Here is a 19,593-nt window from a genome sequence, read left to right on the forward strand (position 1 = left end):
ATTATGCCTGAAGCAGGTTTCCACAATACTCTGCACTTCATACACTGTCATGTAATGTGTTGGAACTTTATACATTGCTGTAGTAATAACCCTGGAAAACATTGTGACATTTCGCACAAACAAAGCAGACTGTGTTTGCCCGTAGGTAAACAGGTTTACATGTCTTGCTGTTGTACATGTTACTTTACATGATTTCCTCACCAGCAACACTGTTGCTAACCATGAAACTGAGTTTGCTTACATTTAAACGGGATGCGCAGTATGAATATGTAATTAGCACTGCTGCTCACCATGCAAACAAGTAAAATACATGTAGGTTTCATGGCAAGCTTACACAGAGTTTATTGAATCCCCAGGAGGGATTTTTATTTGGAGATAAAGCATTAAATAAGAGAAGGTTGAAACTCCCACTTGGGAATGAAATAAGAAGGAAAATGATCATAACTGAAAAATGATGCTTCACTTATTTTGTGTGTGTGTGTGTGTGTGTGTGTGTGTGTGTGTGTGTGTGTGTGTGTGTGTGTGTGTGTTTGTTTGTAGTGGGATATAGCTAGTAGTTTGCTGAGAAGGAAGATCCCTTTGAAGTAATAGATCCTGCCCACTTACCAGGAGTGAGAGAGCAAGACTATATTTTTATAGTTATAAAAGCGATTGTCTCAACCATCTTATTCGTGGGCATGAGATTTAAAGCAAAGAGAGTGAGAGAGAAGCGTTCATGAAAATCAGAAATCTATGCAGGAGGGAGTCTTAATCTGTTAACTGGGCACATTGTTTTCATCAAGTTTCCTTTACATCCTTGCTGAAGAATTGCTGTCATAAATTCTGATCGAAGGAGAAGGCTTTTTGATAAAATGGAAAAACAGTGATCACTGGTAAATGACAAGCTAATATGTCAGTTGTGTTTTTTTTATTTTTGTTTTTGTTTGTTTATCTGGGTAGGTGGACAGATCTAGGGACACTTTTCAGTCATAATCTTATGAAAGCACCATTAAATAAAGTCTTTATATGACTTCAGCAAAATTATCACCAGGTATGCTGCTTGACTTTCATCTTTCAGAGTCAAGTCATTTGACAGTCAGAATGGGAGTCTTAGTTTGCACATACCCAGAGTTTAAATAAAACTTGTTTTATAGCAGCTCATTACACTGGGCATAAGTTATTCAGTAAAATGCTAAGATCAGGTAGACGACTGAAGGTGCAGGTTCTCAGCTTGACTGTTATGAAAAACAGTGAGAAACTTATTGAGAAAGCTATCCCCATCAGTCCAATATGGACAGGAAGGAAGGAAGAAAGAGACATTTTTGTGTGTTAGATGGTGGCATTTGTTGGGATGTCAGGTGGTTGTATCCCATTCTTGGTGGACAGGTAGGAGACACAAGAAGTTTAACTGGAAAATGAGCTTTCATAATACAGAGCTTGCATATTCAATATCATAAGTACATGTGGCTGAAGATGGTAGAAATTCCTGCAAGAAGATAAATCCATTCCAAATCACAGCAAATAGTATTCACTTTTAGGAAGTGCTTCTCTCAGAGATGGAGAGAGCTATCCTTAGTAGATAGCAGGGACTATAGTTAGATATGCACTCAGAGTGATAAGTAAAATCCGTATTCAAAGTGGGGGGGGGGTCTGTCCTTCATTGTGGAGGTGGAAATTAACAGAGAGAGAATGTCTGAGAGTCAGCTTTTACAAGTATCACCATAACTAAGCAGATAAGTCTTCTCTTGGAAGAGAATCACTATCTTAAGTAATAATGAGTGACAAGAAAAAAAAAGAAGACTGGCAGAAAAATAAATGTGAGTGAAACAGATGTCTTGGATGGCAATGCCTCTGTGGAGGATGCAGAGTGTAGAATATGTATCTGAGAAAGAGTAATATACCAAAATTGATAGAAAATTACTACTCTGATGTGTTACATAACTGTGATTTTGTATGTATTTGTTTTTTCAGAAAATGAAGCTGTTCCTCTTACCACACTAAAGGGACACAGAGGTGAAATGCCGGTGAGGTTTCTCCTGGAGATAGAAGAAACTGCTAAAAAAAAACTGCTGTCGGTTTACTTAGACCTTTTGGATGTTAGCCTACCAAACAAGACTGCGTTAGGTTCCATTAAGGCAGTGAGGTGAGTTGAAATGCCATTTCATATTGTTTCATTTCCTTCATAGGTTCATAGGTTCATAGGTTGATACTAGGCTATCTGCCCTAGGGCATTTATAAGCCTAGCCCATAGATATGTGGCTTTCGCCACCCCTTTAGTTTGAATAAAACTATGCCTATTATTTTGCTGTGCCTCTGTCAAGCAGTGACACTGAAGTAATCCCTGGGGTATATCTGCGATCTCCCATCCATTGGTCAAGATTCCTCTTGAACAAGGCCAGTGAGGTGCTCTGCCTCACATGTACCGGGATTTTGTTCCACAGCATAGGGAGTCTCTAGGTGATGAATCTGTCCCTCCAGCACGTCCTATTAATAACCGGGTCAAGGTTTAAGTCTCCTGCCCTTGTGGTTCTGAGGGATCTAGATTTTTTGAGGTGAAGCATATTCATCAAATCTGGGTTTGACATGACCTTATATGTCAGGCACAGGTCACCTCTGAGCAAGCGGTATGAGACTGAATAGAGCTGGAGTTCTTTCAGTTGGGCAGCATAAGACATATTTTTGAGACCCTTTATCCTCTTGGTGAGGAACTTTTGGGGCCTTTCCAGCTGCTGCAGGTGTCGGGTCAGATACATTCCGAATGGGGCATTGTACTCAATCATAGGTCTAATGAGTGATGAGTACATAGTTCATAGTTCATAGTTCATAGTTTAGTACTAAGCTAACTGCCCTTGTGAGCCATTTTAAGCCTAGCCAATTATCTCTTGTGAGACTCAAACCCTGCACCTTGTGTTTATAAGGCAAACACCTTAGCCATTAAGCCACCCTCCCTTGATCTAGATGTGAATCCCTTCATGATCAGGTGGGCAATGTAGAAGGTTTTCCTGACTACTTTAGCAACATGAGTGTCAAACGAAAGGCTAGTGTCAACCTGGGTCCCCAGGTCCCTGATGACTTCTTCTGTGCACAGTGGATTGCCACCTATATGATAGCTAGGGGTAACCTTGTTTTTCCTGAAGGGTATGACTATGCATTTCTTGGCGTTTAATTTTAGGCCATGGCTCTGGCACCAGTTATCCGTTTCTGTGAGGCCCTTCTGAAGGATATCTGTGTCAGAAGTGTTTTCGACTATGGCGCCCAGTTTGCAGTCATCTGCAAACTTTGTCAGCCATAACCCTCCTGTGTTTCGTTGTACTTCAGAAAAGTAGATGCCGAACAAGAGTGGACCCAGGACTGAGCCCTGTGGTACACCACTTGTGACAGGCTTTGAGTCTGACATGGCTCCAGCAACTCTGACCCTGTGGGTTCTGTCACTTAGCCAGTTTGCAACCCATCTTGTGATGTATGGGTTTACATTCAAGCTAATGAGTTTTTCGATGATACTTGAGTGGGGTATTGTGTCGAAGGCCTTTGCCAGGTCGAGGTAGGCTGTATGGACTGCCTTTCCCTCATCAATGGCCTTGGTGACTGTTTCGAAAAAGTCAACCAAGTTTAAAAGGAATGATCTGCCTTTGACAAAGCCAAACTGGGTTGGATCCAAGGTCTGCAAGTTCCCTATGTCTTTATTTATGAGTTCCATTATGATCCTCTCCATGGCTTTGCAGATAAGGCTTGTCAAGCTAATGGGACGGTAATTTCCAGGGTCGGTGGAGGCACCGCCCTTGTGAATTGGGACCACAGTCGCCGTGCGCCACTCCTTGGGTACGTATCCTGAGTTGATGCTAAGATTAAACAGCTGTCCTAACTGTGGGTTTAATTCCTCATTGAGTTCGTGGAGCACACAGCCGGGGACACCATCCGGTCCCATGGATGCTGTGTTTTTTGCCTTGGAGAGAGCAGTTCTCACCTGGGCGTTGGAGATGTTTGGGGGGATACAATCCTCTGGTATAGATATCAGCCACTTTGAAGTTCCTGTTGCTGCTATCTGAGTGTAGCTCTGTATTACATTTAATAATGGTATCTTAACTTTTGCACTTGTCCTGGAGCCTCGTTATACTGCATGGACGTTCTCCAGATTCTGGTTCTCTTGTATGGCTTGTATTTACCAGGCTGTTGACGGTGATTCATTTTTGGGGCTAAGCAGAAATTCCTTAAGATTCCAAGAGTAGAATAAATAATTTTTTACACTTATTTCATTGAATTGCACTTCTTTAACACTTATTATTATGCTATACAATCAGTCTACTACATTTTGCACTGTTAGAAAGCTTTTCTGCATTTATGTACTGTTTTATACTGTTTAACTGTATTTCTCATTGCTAGATACTGTTTTATTACTCAAATTGCATGTTCACTAAATTACGCAACTGTAAACTGCTTTTTCATACTGAGAGTTGCATTTTCTGTTTGTGAGTGCTCTATCTGTGCCTTTCTGTGCATTTTTTTATGTTTCTATGTTCTAGTCAGGTATCATGTAACTGATTTGTTATGCATTTAAAAGCATTCTCTAGAGTCTTTTTGTTCGTTTATCTGTTTAAAACTTTCATTTAGTGGCTACAACTAGTAGCTGTAATAGTTTCCCACCAGCTCTCCCTATTGCTGTCTTGTTCTTATACTTGGTGGCTTTGCAGTTGCCCGCCCATACTGTATATTTGATCTGGGACATTCCTCCCAGTCTAGTGTCATTAGTTCATTCTACCTAATAGAGAGAGAACATTTGAGTAGGCCAACCCACTTAGATTGTTAACCTTGAATTATCTTCTGTTCCAGCTTTCTCTTTTTCCACTTTACTAAAATTTCCACTTTACTAAAATAAATAAATAAATAAATAAATAAAATAAAAATTCTAAGCTTTTTCCCCCCTTTACTGTAACTAGTCTAGTCCAGATACAGATTTGCTGTATCCAGGACTTTTTGTAAGATGCTGAGCTCCCCAAGCCTTTCTATGTTGGAGGGAAGCCTTCTAGCCTGTCAGTGGGAGTGGTAAGCACTAGGAAGCCTATCTACCACATAAGTAGTGGTTTCTGGCCCAGAAATTGTATTTATTAGCTGTTTGTGCAATTTTTCCATCTCTCTCAACTTTCTGATTTAAAAGCCCACATTTGTACTTGTTTCCCCCCTTTCCTGTAACTAGTCTAGTCAAGATACAGATTTTCTGTATCCAGGACTGTTTGTAAGCTTCTGAGCCCCCCAAGCCTTTCTGTGTTGGAGGGAAGCCTTCTAGCTTATCAGTGTGAGTGGTAAGCACAAGGTAGTCTATCTACCACAAGAGGAGTGGTTTCTGGCCCCTATATTGTGGCTTATTGGTCTTTTGAGCAGATTCTTCCATCTCTTTTAACTTTCTGGCTTAAAAGCATGTGTTTCTGCTTGTTTCCCCCCCCCCTTCCTGTAACTAGTGTAGTCCAGATACAGATTTGCTGTGTCCAAGGCTGTTTGTAAGCTTCTGAGCCTCCCCCCAAGCCTTTCTGTGTTGGTATGAAGCCTTCTAGCTTATCAGTAGGAGTGATAAGCACTAGGTAGCCTATCTACCACAAGAGGAATGGTTCCTGGTCCAGAAATTGTAGTTTATTGGCCGTTTGGACAGCTTTTCCATCTCTCTCAACTTTCCAGTTTAAAAGCCTGCATTTGCGCTTGTTTCCCGCCTTTCCTGTAACTAGCCTAGTCCAGATATAGGCTTGCTGTATCCAGGACTGTTTGCAAGCTTCTGTGCGGTGCCAGTGTCTGCTCTTCAATTTTTCCCTTAGATCTGCTAGTTCTCTCCTCTCCTGCACTTTTACTAGCTTATTAGTCTAGCACTTTACCAGACTTCTTGTAGCAATTATTGTAGCATGCAAAAGTGCTGCCAGCACTAAACGTTCTACAAGGAAACAGATTAAGTACTTATTATCAATGCCAACCCCTCCAGGCATGTCTAAAGGTCAATTCCCTGTGCTTTCTCCTATTAACCTGGTGAACTTGGGCATCCTAAGGTAATGTAACAACTGCCTCATGTACACCGACAACCCTCTCCTCTTACCCTCCAACACTCAGACTTGCGAGAGATGCACTTATATATCCAAACTGGAAGCCACACACTCTCCAGCTAAATAGCTGGTCAACACTTGCACCACACCACATGGAGCACATAGCCCTCCAGAACACACACCAGCACTGCCTTCACATAAAAACACAAACCACACACCCACCTTCAAGGAGGCTCTCAGTAAAAATCTACCCAAGCAGCAGAGACCTCCAAGGCAAAAACGCACTCAACCAACACAACACTAATCACGAGACACATAACTCCCCTAAACAGTGTGCCACTCAACCAAAGCTGCTAAGGCAAAGCAGCATGCCCAACACACTAGTCATAGGTGACTCGATAGTGAAGCACACTGATGTCCCACTCACTAGGTTGAATAAGGATAAAGTAACAGTCAGCTGCCTGTCAGGTGCCAGGATCCACCACATGACTCATGCACTCAGGTCCCTCAACAACAGGTACAAGGTATCTAGGATTCCGTGTGTTTCCCTGTCTAGACGACTGGCTCCTATCTGCCACCACCAAGCATCTACTCCTACAAGCCAGGGATCTAACGTTGGATATCTGCAATCAGTTGGGCATTACAGTAAATTTTTAAAAATCTGCCTTGTTGCCTTGTCAACATATTACATTCATAGGCACAGATCTAGACACTTCATCTATGGTACAACGTCTTCCAACGGAAAGAGTCCTAGCACTCAGACAGCAAATACTTTACCTTCTTCTCAAGGACAAAGTGAAAGCAAAGGTAATTCTACTCTTATTAGGAACAATCGCCTCCATGATTACACTAGTTCCTGTTGCCAGAATGCACATGAGGATGCTTCATTGGCTTTTCTTCTCCCAATGGTCACTTCAAGAGCTCCCATTGTCTCATCTCATCAGAATAACGGAATCTTGCAAGAACGACTTGAGATGGTGGATACACGCCACTCATGTGACAATAGGCAGACCCTTTATTCCACTTCAACCAATAGCTACAGTGACCACGGATGCTTCCCAGATAGGGTGGGAGGACATTATCTGGGAAGAACAGTCCAAGGTACATGGCAAGATCACAAGGCTCACTTGTATATAAATGTTCTAGAGATGAGAGCAGTGCTTCTTGCATTGCAAGCACTTCAGCACTCTCTCCCTCTAGGAACTATTGCGATCCAGTCAGACAATATGCCTGTGGTTTGGTACATAAACAAGCAGGGAGGAACCAGATCTTACCCCTTTGTCAAGAAACCCTAAGAGTATGGCAATGGGCAGTTTCTTCCCAGCGCTTTCTGATCGCAACGCACATTCTGGGGAAGTCCAACGTGATAGCGGACAAGCTGAGCAGAGCAATCCTAATGCCTCATAAGTGGTCTCTCAATCACAGTGTAGTGGAAATGATTTTCCAGACATGGGGACAGCCTTGCTGTGATCTCTTTGCCACTCCCATTAATGCCAAGTGTAGCAACTACTTTACCCTAGTTCCCCGTCTGGGGGAGACACTGAGAGACGCTCTTGCTCACGATTGGCCCTCGAGACTTCTATATGCCTTTCCACCATTTTCTCTCATACCCAGAGTAAGTCAGAAAGCACAAAACTTGGGAAGCAGAATAATTCTCATTGCCCCTTACTGGCCTCTCCAAGTTTGGTTCCCCTTCTTTGGCCCCACCTTCAGGAGAAGCCTTGGATTCTGGACCCAGTGCCAGATCTGCTGACTCATATGTCAGGGGAGCTTCATCAGTCTCTCCACACACCCTAAAACTGACAGCTTGGCTGCTCCACTTCCCAATTTAGTCAAGCTTCACAATTTCACTCCCACTGTTAGACATATCTTAATGTCCTCCCATAATGTTTCCAGTAGAAAGCTTTATTCTAGTAAACAGAAGAGGTTTTCCCTGTGGGCTCAAGATAAGAACATTGAGCCTTTCTCTGCACCTATTCATTCTGTTTTGGAATTTTTGGCAGAACTGTTTCAACAAGGCTCAGTTGCAGCAACCATCAAAGTTCAACTTGCTGCAATTTTAAATTTTCATATTGGTGATACTTCTTCAAACTTAATGTCACACAGGTTGTGTAGAGCGTTCTTAAAAGGTGCTTCTTTATTAAGACCTCCCTTCAAGGAACCCCTTTCTGCTTGGGATCTAAATTTTGTTTTGTTTCTTCTCACTTTATCTCCCTTTGAGCCTTCTTCATCTTCAGACCTCAAGTTCCTTTCATGGAAGACCTTTTTTTCTAATGGCTATAACTTCTGCTAGAAGGGTGTCAGAACTGCAAGCTCTTTCTGTTAAACCACCATATTTGATTTTTCTTAAGGATAGGGTATCCTTACGTACTAACCCTTACTTTTTACCTAAAGTTGCTTCTCCAAACAACATAAACCAATCCATAGAACCTCCAGTATTCTTTCCTCAACATAGCAACAAGGCAGAGTACAAATTACAACAACTGGACGTGCACAAACAGCTCAGATTCTATTTGCATAGAACCAAAGACTTCAGAAAATATGACCAATTATTTGTATCCTTTTCCAGTGCTAAAAATGAATCCTCAGTCTCAAAAACTACTCTTTCTAACTAGCTTTCAAATTGTATTACATTTATCTATAAATCAAATCACGAGGCTTTACCTTTCAAAGTAAAGGCTCATTCCACTAGAGCATTGGCTACGTCATCTACCTTCTTTCAAGCCAGAATTCCCATAGATAATATTTGTGCAGCACCTACTTGGTCTACTCCACATACTTTTATTACTCATTACAAAGTGGATTTGGCCTCCAGGGACAGGGCGTCCTTTGGTTCCACGGTGATTAAAGGTGTACTCCCGTGAGCCACCCAGGAAAAAGGTGCTAGGATTGCTGTCCCAGCATTCTAAGAATGAAGGTGCAATAGGACAACATAACATAAAGAAGTTATGTACTCCCCATAACGTTCCATGTTTGTTGTCCATCTCGCCATTCATGCTTACAAACCCTTCCTCCTTCCCCCTGCCAAAGGGGGAAGGAGGACCTGGTAGATTTCCACTACCTCATGGGCTCTTTGTCTCAGCTTGTTTCTCTTTCCAGTACATTTGGTATGGACTTAGACACTTGTTTATATGTATATGTTTGTAGATATGTTTATAGTGTACATATTGTTCAGTATTAGCAGCAAACAAGATCTGGGGAATGACACCACTGCATTGTGGGATACTTTCTTGCCACGAGCGAAGTTTGAGATCTTCAGCTAAGTATTCGGCCGAGTCAGAGCCGAGGATTGGCTCCAAACCCATCATTGTAAGAATGAACGGTGAGATGGACAACAAACATGGAACGCTATGGTGAGTACATAACTTCCTTTTTTTTTGTTTCATTGCGTACTGGAAAAATGTTCAAAACTATAAACTTAAAACATACTGTAACAAGTGGTGCTGCTTTATGCAAGGGATACAATTTAATTATTATATATTACAGTTTAATACAATCATGAAGGTGAATCAAAGAACTTTTGCATGGTCCTAAAAATGTGTGCAAGGAGCCTATGATGTGAAAACAGCCCAATGGTAAACTTAATCCCCCACTGGGCAGATGCATTTTCTTTGAATGTGAGTTTCAATGCTGTTTCGGTGAATGTGAGTTTCAAAGGCAGATAAGTTTGAATGCTAAGTCTGTTTTCATTATCAGACTGTATTGCTTAGTTTAGCAAATATCTATCAGTGTTTGTGCTAAATAATTTGTAATAAAAGGTTTAAATTAAATCCAAATATCTGTAATAATTGTTGAAGTAAAGCATTAAACAGTATTAACACTGAGAGTTTTGAACAGTATTTATGGCAACTGGGAAGAAATGGAGAAATAGCCAAGTAATGGGGCACTGGAATGGCTGCATTGGAGGGAATGAGCGTTCCAAAATTACACTCATTTTGCTTTCACATACATATCCATAATTTTGACATGAAATTTGGCAACCCTAACTGTACCCCCAAACATCCCACCACAACAATGACTACTGTTTCGTTTCTCAAGAAGTAGGCATTGATGGTAACAGTGCAGCTTTGCTAACATTTATTCTGTCGCTCAGGACTACCCCTGGAAAACTAGTCCTCTGTGTCTGCCCCAGTCTGCAGAGCTGTTCCAGAGAACAAATGAGTGGTGTATGTAATCTCAGAAAGACCATGGCTTAGAAGTCTGGAGATCCTTTAGGAACCCTATATTTTTGCATTGAACTCCTGAATAGTCCCTGTCTCTATTTTACAAAGCTGTTGTAGTAGCTGTTCAGTGTCTCAGTAACTTTAGCATACATGCCAAGCCCTTTGAGACAAGTTTGCAGGAAATCATATATTTGTTGTTATAGGGGATCTGCATAGTGACACAAGCCATATATATTTTTTTTCAGTAGGCTTGCATTTTGTGCATGATGCTTCTTTTTTTGGGCTGCCCTATATCCCAAGGTTTTTTGCCAGAGTTTTGTCAACAATGGAAGAAATTAATTAGCATTTTAAAAGTACTTTCACACACATTCTGTTTTGCTTTTCGTGCATGACTTAAAATGCTGTCTTGCAGTGTTTCATATCTTTTGTATGTTATGTTATGTACTGTATGCTGAATTACACTGGCTAGGCTTGTGACTTTGGTCATTTTCACAAAAACTACAGGAATTTTGCCACTGTAGTTTTTGCAATCAGTAGACTCATTGGGCTATATAATTCTCCAGGTTTAGGACTGCTCAGTTGCCCCTTTTTTGCCATGAACCCAGTTCACAACCAGAGCTTAAGCAAGGTACATTAAAAGTTACAAATAAAGGTAAGCATTGTGAGAACAGAGCATTATCTACAACTTATTTCAAAATGACAGATTTGTTTGCTCATAATAAATGTCTGATAATTAACTCATTCACCAGTGACTGTAACTGTCAGGTCTTAAGTGTTTGCACAATATGCCCAAATGATATAACTGAGATGTTTCCACATCACCAGTGAATATTTAGAAGGTTTATGCAACTGATACAAATGACAGATTTTTGTATTTAATTAAGCACATTTGTAATGAGTACACTTATTTAAAAGACTATATTTCAAACATGCCATCAGAGGTCATCAGCAAATAATGTTTTGCAAGCACAGTAGATATAACATTAATCAAGTGCAATGCATTGCTCTATCCACTAGCTATGAAGCAATTGCATTCATTTTCTTTAAATAGGTTATCTTTTAACTCTTTACTGTTTCCTTTTTGAGGATTTAGTTTGGTAATTGTTTGCAAGTTGCAGGATCAGGACTGGAAGAGAGTTTCTCCTCAGTAGCTAGCCAGAAGGAGGGGATGGTCATTTCAGCAAGCTAGCTTCATTGGTGGTATTTTAAAGGGAACAAGAAATTTCTTTAGTCTGCTTATTGTACAGTGGAAAACTATGATGAAGTTTAACGATTTTGTATAGAAGGGTATTTTCTATTTCTCAAAGCGTGCAGTGATGTGCTTGAGGATCAGCTAAAAGTGCAACGTGACAGGTTTTACTTTCTCTAGTTTGCAGGAGATGGAAGTTAAAAGTGTAACTTAATGCACTGATAGGAATCCCATAATCTAGCTTAGGTTTGAACAAATTTATTGTCAAGATCTGACATGCTGCTAGGAGAGCATGTGTTACTGTTTATAGCTTAATTGTTTATTTGTTTATTTATTTGACATTTGTTAACCAGACTAGTCCAATTGGGCTGCATAGCCCTTTTTCAGTGGAGATCCGAGGAGAAAAGCTCCACAGATAAACAAATACAAAAATTGTTTCCATATGAGTATTAAATGACTAAGCGGGAACCAGAATAAGTACTAAGTACCTTTGCTGGTTGACATTTGAAGTTTGATTTCCAAAGTGATCCTTGAATATCATTTGTGATGTTTCAGCTAGTCTTTATGTGGAGGCAAAGATCAATACTCAGGATTTCTTAGGGTTGATTAGCGGTTTGCGTTTGGAAGTCCAGTTCCATAGGAAATTGAAGTCTGTTTGTAATCATTGAAGGATGGCGATGGAGATGCAGTTGTCAGATTTAAGTAAAATAAGGTCATCAGTGTACATAATGATATTTAGAGAAGGATGGTCAAAGCTAATGTAATTTATGAGTAGAGAAAATGTTATTGGCTATAAACACAGAATCCTGGGGCATTCCTCAGTTAAATGTATCCATCTGTGACATGCTTTTGTCTGTGCTAATCTGGATGGGTTGATTTGACTGATTGTCTTATGTGCCAGTTGAGAAGCAGTTTGTTCCCATTGGCAGTTTGGCTTTGTTTTATTTTTTATTTGTTTATTTTTATGTATTTATACCCATACCCTCGACAAATGACACCAACATCTTCCTGCCAGTGGCAAATTCCCAGCAGCAGATGTCATCATTTGCGTGAGAAATGAACCCTGATCTACAGGCTTGACCAGGATGGGTAAAATCTTTATGAGTTATCTCTGACCATGTTTGTGGACTTCTGTGTAACAACAGAATATTTTGGATGGTTGTTTGATTCTGCATTTGTTCCACATGAACAGTGGGCTTCCACAAGGACAAAACCAGCAACAAGTGTAAGCTGCACACATAGTTGTCATGTGGACATATATGCCTGAAACGAAGGCTAAGTATCCCAAGGGGCAGTGGAGTGGGCAGGCGTGTAATATCCTCTTGCTGCATACTGGACAATGAAGAGCATATATTTGGTACCCCATTAGTGGCATCAGTACCAGCAGCAGGTGCACTAAACAGCAATGCAGACAGTGAGGCAAAAAGGGAGCAAACAGCAGCATCCCTTTTATATCTGTGGCGGTGATGCTGTTCACCTCAGCTATTGGTTACACTTTCACACTACACAAAGTTACATGATCATGTAGACAGGTAGTCGCAGAGGGGGTGTTGTTTGTACACCATTCTACTTCAGAATGATTCTGTTCTGTGAATATTTCTAATATGAGCATCACGTATGAATACATTCCACTGCATAAACTGTTTATGAGCCCCGATGCTGGTCTTTTACACATTTACATGTGATAATGGCGTTTTATTTTCTCTGTACCCAAACTGCTTTATGTCTATACCTTTCCAAAAGTATCACTATAGAAAACTCTCTTAGCTTCACCGTGATCTTCTCAAACATGATTTTTTTTAATGAGGCACACTCTAGCAGATGCCTGAGCTGGATCTGTGTATTTGCCTTTTCTCATTACTATACAAGATGCCTTACTTATTTGCATATAACATGTGAGATGTAAACTGACACGGGATCTGGTTACAAAGGTCATACATTTAGCAATAATACCAGCATGTCAGGAAACTCATATGGTGCGACCCTTGGGAACATCTCAACTTCCCCTCACACCCCCACCCAGAAAAGATACATAATTGAGTTTCAGAATTCAGTGTTTATTGTTGCAATTGCAGTTTGTATTTCCAGGTGTTGGGATTTTAGATTCAAATTGCATACTTTGGATAGGTAGCCTGGTTCTAGTATTTTACTATACTAGTATTACTCATCGACAGTACCAGTTGAAGTGCATCCCTTTTTTCATTACCTGTTACCTTGCTGAGGTGTATATCAGGGTTATAAACAATAGTGGAAGGATTGTTTAAATGGAATAATGCCCAGCATGAAAAATATACACTAAATGGATAAAAACAATGGTTCATGCCTAAAGATTCCAGACCTGACTATTGCACTACTTTTCATAAACCTCTACATTGATAATGGATTTTACCCTCTTTTTAGCTACCTCCTTCACTTTCTCCATTATTGAGAGATCAACTACATGTTTCTCAGCCTGCATGTTACTAAACATTTCCACGGCCAACAGTACTGGGAGTGAATCCTGGGGTCTAGTTACAACAAAAGAATGCTTAAAAAAATTCCTAGCCCAGCAGATGATTGCATCAGTCAGTGGCTTATGATCTGATTTTACGACTGTGATACCAGGATCTGATTCATTTTCATTGAAATCCTTACCTCAAACTGTATCCTCTATGACTGATTTAACATTTGTCACTTTGGGGTTGAGTTTTCCCTCCATTTGAAACTCCCAGATACCATAAATTGCATACTGCATTCATCAAATCCTTGATTGTGGTTTTCAAAAATGTTTCCACAATTTGTGCATGTGAAAAAAATGTGGCCCAGCAGGTGAAGCTGCAGTCCACTAGACAGGAGTACCTGACAAAAAGACTCGTATGTCACTCACATCATAGCCAGTGCACCTCCTACCTATTGGTGTCACTTGAGTAGGCCTCCTTTAGGTGTATGTCCCATGTCTGAAAGTTCACGTGTCCATCGTTTCTTTATGGCATTACCCCCCCCTACACACACACACACACACACACACACACACACACACACACACACACACACACACTTCAGAGGAGCACATGGCTCATACAGGACTCTGCAGGAAAAGAAGCTTTACAACATTCCTTTTTGAGTCATTGTTGCATACAGAGTTGTAGGACTCAGAAATTTCTTCCATCTAAAATGATAATTATGTCTCTACCTGTGTGTTTTATGTGCTCCTTGTGTCTACATGTCCTTTCTGTGGATACTCTAGCATTCTCCTTCATCCCAAAAATGTGCTTCAACAAAGTATTAGTTTAAGGGTGTGCACACTTATGCAACCAGCATATTGTACATTTTTTTATTTTTTATATTTTTTCCCCTAACAGATTTGTTTGTTTTTCAATTGAATTGTACAGGTTATAGGTCACATTACAGGTGGGAAAAGTTTTGAAGTGATTTATTGTTGTCTCATTTTTTTATATCACAAAAACCTGGCATTTTAACAGGGGTGTGTAAACTTTTTATATCCACTGTACAGACATATAGATGTGTGTGTGTGTGTGTGTGTGTGTGTGTGTGTGTGTGTGTGTGTTTGTGTGTGTGTGTGTGCGCGTGTGTGTGTGTGTGTGTGTGTGTGTGTGTGTGTAAGTGTATATATATATATATATATATATATATATATGTTTGTGTGTGTGTGTGTGTGTATGTGTGTATATGGGTCCCTGACAGACGTTCAAACTTTCACAGCAAAGAACATTAAAAACTGAGCCCACATCACTAAAAACTTGAAAATCAAACGTTATGGGCTGTCACTATGCAGGTTCGCTGTTCAGTTGGGATTACGATTTTGTCCTTTTTCCACTGTAGTGACATCTCAGAGTTTGTATGTATAATTAGCATGGAGAGAGTGTGGCACAGCCACTGACATGGGAATTGCAGCTGCGTTTGCACCGTGCCAAAAATAAGCTGTTCTGATTCTGGCATTGCTTTCAACTTTCCAGGTTTTCAGAGATACAGGTTCTGTATTTCAGAATTCGCTGTTGTGAACATTCAGTCTTTTGTCAGGGATTCTTATGTGTGTGTGTGTATGTACACACACACACACACACACATATATATATATATATATATATATATATATATATATATATATGGTTTACTGTCAAAATGATGAACAACAGTTACGTGCAACTGGGATGTCGAATGAATGGTTCCCATTTTTCCTAACACTGATCTGAAAATGTTTGACTCCACCTTAGCAAATGCTAGGGTTCATTCGCTCATATGAGCTCGATGTTCCCATTGGAGATCACACCACAATGGGGATTGGAAAATGTACCCCATGTTAAGTTGTCAATCTCGCCTTCATTCTTGCTTGATGGGTTCGGAGCCGATCCCTCGGCTCCGACTCGGCACTTGCTTTAGCTCGAGAACTCCTTTTACCAGCTCGAGGCAGCCCCATATCCCATGATGCAAGGCAGGAAGTACCCAGATCTCGTTTGCCGCTTCGCTTGGGAGGTCTTCTCTTTACCAGCTCCTGGTAAGTAATTCACATTTGTGACATTTAAGCCCCTTTTTAGTTAAAAACTATTTGTTTTGATAGTTTAACTTTAAATTTAACTTTTTCTGACAGAAATCCCTGTCTCTTTTAATTTTTTTAGTCAGTTAATTTCCCTATCCCATCCCCCCCCCTGTTAGGGTGTGTGTGTTGGTATTTTTTACTAAATACCCTTTTGGTATTAGTTTAATTTAATTGGACTGGTGTGTGTGTGTTTTTTAGGCACCATGTCTAAAGAGAGGGTTTCAGGTTTTAAGAAGTGTGACTCGTGCTGTCAGAAGATGTCTCTGACAGACGGTCACACTTCTTGCCTGTACTGTTTAGGCCCTCTTCACCTGCAGGACTCCTGTGCTATTTGTCACTCCTTCAGCCAGAGAGTCCTGCAGGAGAGAAGGAATAAGTTGATTCTCAGGGGTCTTCTTAAGCCGGAGGGCTCTCCGGCTAAGTCGGCCCCACAAAAAATCAACTAAATCTGCCAAGACCCAGGCTTCTGTTTCTAAGCCTGTGGCCTCGGCCCCGACTCGTATAGAGTCGAGATCGGCTCCGGCTGGAGCCGATTCAGGATCCACTAAGCTTTCGGCGCCGATGGCTATCGGTGCCGAATCTGCTTTGACCACTGTGGTGTCCGTTCCGACCGGCTCCGACACCCGCAGACGGCATCGTGTCGGCTCCGATCGCTCCGACACCCATGTGGCACAGGCATCGGTGTCGGCCCCGATCGGCTCCGACACCGTTACTTTGGTGGCTGTATCGGCACCAGCCGGAGCCGATACATCGAGGCGTTCTGCCGGCTCCGAAATCGGTGCCGACAGGATCAGTAATATCGGCTCCGATGACCCATTCCAGGAAGAGGTCGAGGTCCCCTTCCTTGGAGCCGATACTTTCGGCCCGGCCTCGCCTCTTCTATCGGAACGGAGCCATCGGAGCCGATCTTCAAGGTCATCCAGGTTGTCAGACCATGACCTAGAGAGAGTGGTCAGTAGATTGCTCAAGTCACAGGTACTGGCCCAAATGCTACACAGTCCGTCTCAGCAGACGACTGTTGGTCCACACCCCGTTACAGTTCCTCCTTCAACTCTACCCCAGAGCTTGGAGTTGGAGTCTTCGGGCATGGTTACTGCTACGGCTGGAGGACGGATACCCCTTCTGTTCCTTCAGTCCCTACTCTTATCTCCTCTTCCTTAGAGGGATTCGTGGTCGGGCTTCCATGGTCTCCTCCGAGGGGGTGAGTGGCATCGGACCCTTGTCCGAACCCGCTCTTCCCCTTGGAGCCTCGGCCTTGGTGAGCTCGGCTCCGACATCTGCCTCGGAGACTTCCCTTCGGTGGCCCCTGGAGTTCCTAGCTCTTGGAGCGGGTCTCTCGGACCTGCCTGGGAGGGGAGCATTCGAGGTGATGAAGAGTGTACTGGCCTCTGGTATCAGTCAGCAGTCTCTTCCCGTAGCTCCTCCCTCTATTGTACCTGTTGACATCTCTGCCACTTCTCTTGCTACAGGACCCAGAGATCCTCCACCTCAGGTTTCCCCATTGGGAATTTCCCTCTTGAGAGGATACCCCTGATGTGTCGGGAGATCCGCCTAGAAAGAGGACTTGTCAGAGGAAGCATGTAGACTCCCGTGAGTCGGTCACTTGGCATACTGACTTTGATGAGTCAGAGGGATCCCCTAGATCCCCCTCTGAGGATGTCTCCTTCTCAGACATCCTAGAACTTCTGAAACAGAGGGGAAACTGGCCCACCAACAATCCCTCTGAGGATGAGTCAGTATACCTAGAGGCGTTTGGATCTCGGCCCTCCACCTCCTGGGTGTCTCCGCCTTTCGACCCCCTTATGCAGGTTATAGCACGAAAGGCGTGGACAGCTCCTGACTCTGTAGAGCCAGTCCCTAGGAGGCCTTCTAAATTTATAACTGCCCCTAGTGACAAACAATTCCTTACCAAGGGTGTCCCCGCTGATGCCATGGTGGTGGCTGCGGCCACCAAAAAGGAACTTGCAGATCCTTCCGTGCCTGTCCATCCTCCTAACAAGGACTCTAGGACCATGGATAGGTACAGCAAGCGGATGTTTTCCTCAGCGACCTTTGCTATGCGTTCGCTGAATTATCTTTGTCACTTCACCAGACTCCAGAGAGATATCTTGAAGGAGCTGGGAGAAGTAGTTCAGGATCCTACAGCTGCAGGGGCCCAAGAAAAGATTGCTTCGCAGCTAGGAACCCTCAATTCCATTGCTAACTCCTCCATGCGGCTAATATCTTATGCTGCTGATGGAGCGAGTAGAGCCGCAGGCACAGGTGTGGCTCTTAGACGCCAAGCCTGGATGCGGCTATGTGATTTTGCGGATCCCTTTAAGGCGTCCTTCACAAATTCTCCCTTTGATGGGTCAGCTTTGTTTGGCCCTCAGGTGAAGGAAACCTTGACCAGGTGTGAGCAGGACGGCAAGACTCTTTCTGCTGTTGGAGTCCGTTTTCCACCCCTTCTAGGCCTTATCCCAAAGGACAGAAGGGTGGGAAGATGTGGTTCCGTAAATCTCAAGGAGTCACGCCGGATTCACGTGGTCAGTTTACCCCTAGAGGCAGTGGGGGTAACAACAACAGACGCCGCTCTAGAGGCAGAGGGGGTCCGAAGAATCAGGGCAACAGGGAGTCTCTTCCTGAGAAGCCTTTTCAGCATCCCTGAGGTGTTGCCCGGCTGTCCCTCCTTGGAGGCAGTCGGGGGAAGATTATCACTGTACCCAGAAGCCTGGCATTCCCTCACTCAAGACAGATGGGTACAGTCGATCATATCCAAGGGTTACATAATTCCTTTCGAGGAAAGTCCCTTCCCCTCAAGTTCCCTTCCAGATGTACCACCCGGTCTAAGGGACATTGCAGAGTTAGAGATCGCAAAACTACTGCAAAAAAGAGCCATTCAGCCAGTTATAGACCATTCAGAGCCCCGAATCTACTCAAGGTTCGTTTTGGTCCCCAAAAAGACGGGAGACTGGAGACCAATATTGGATCTCAGCAGACTCAACAAGTCTGTCAGGAAGACAAGATTCCGAATGGTCACTCTTCAGTCAATTCTACCCTTCTTACAGAAGGACAACTGGATGTGCTCAATAGATCTTCAGGATGCGTACTATCACATCAAAATTCACAGACGCTCCAGGAGATTTCTCCGCCGGCTGGGGTCCAGTCATTTCCAGTTCAGAGCCCTGCCCTTTGGTCTCACTACAGCCCCCAGAGTGTTCACCAAATGCATGGCAGTGGTCACGGCTCACCTGAGACGTCAAGGATTCCAGGTGTTTCCGTATCTCGACGACTGGCTCCTGTCAGCCACCACCAGGCATCAGCTTATACAAGCCAGGGATTACACAATAGACCTTTGTTCTCATTTGGGCATCTCAGTCAACTACGAAAAGTCATCCTTATCGCCCTGCCAGTCTATTACCTTCATAGGCGCAAACTTAAACACTGTTCGGATGTCAGCTACCCTTACAGAACAAAGAGTTTCAGACATTCAGACTCATGTCAGGATCATTCTGGCCAGCAAGAAGGTACAGGCCAGAATGGTTCTAAAGGTGTTAGGTCTTATGGCTGCGGCCATCACTCTTCTTCCCTGGCTCGATTCTACATGCGCCTCCTTCAGTGGATGCTGTTCACACAGTGGTCATACCAGCAACTCCCAATGCGTCACCAGATTCTGGTGACACAAATATGCAAAGAACATCTTGCTTGGTGGATCACATCGTCTCA

The 19,593-nt window shown here is 42.7% G+C and overlaps 1 protein-coding gene across 1 annotated transcript in view; it reads left to right on the forward strand.

Annotated features, from left to right (window-relative positions):
• Positions 1–19,593, forward strand: part of LOC122792200 (tumor necrosis factor alpha-induced protein 3-like) — an 887,411-nt gene that overhangs the window by 729,896 nt on the left and 137,922 nt on the right. The window contains exon 6 of the mRNA XM_044059930.1: positions 1,951–2,122. Coding sequence (XP_043915865.1) covers positions 1,951–2,122 — 172 coding nt within the window. The remainder of the gene's footprint in view (positions 1–1,950; positions 2,123–19,593) is intronic.

This window comes from Protopterus annectens, chromosome 1.part2 (assembly GCF_019279795.1).
Source record: "Protopterus annectens isolate FY-2018-M chromosome 1.part2, PAN1.0, whole genome shotgun sequence".
Taxonomy (NCBI): domain Eukaryota; kingdom Metazoa; phylum Chordata; order Ceratodontiformes; family Protopteridae; genus Protopterus; species Protopterus annectens.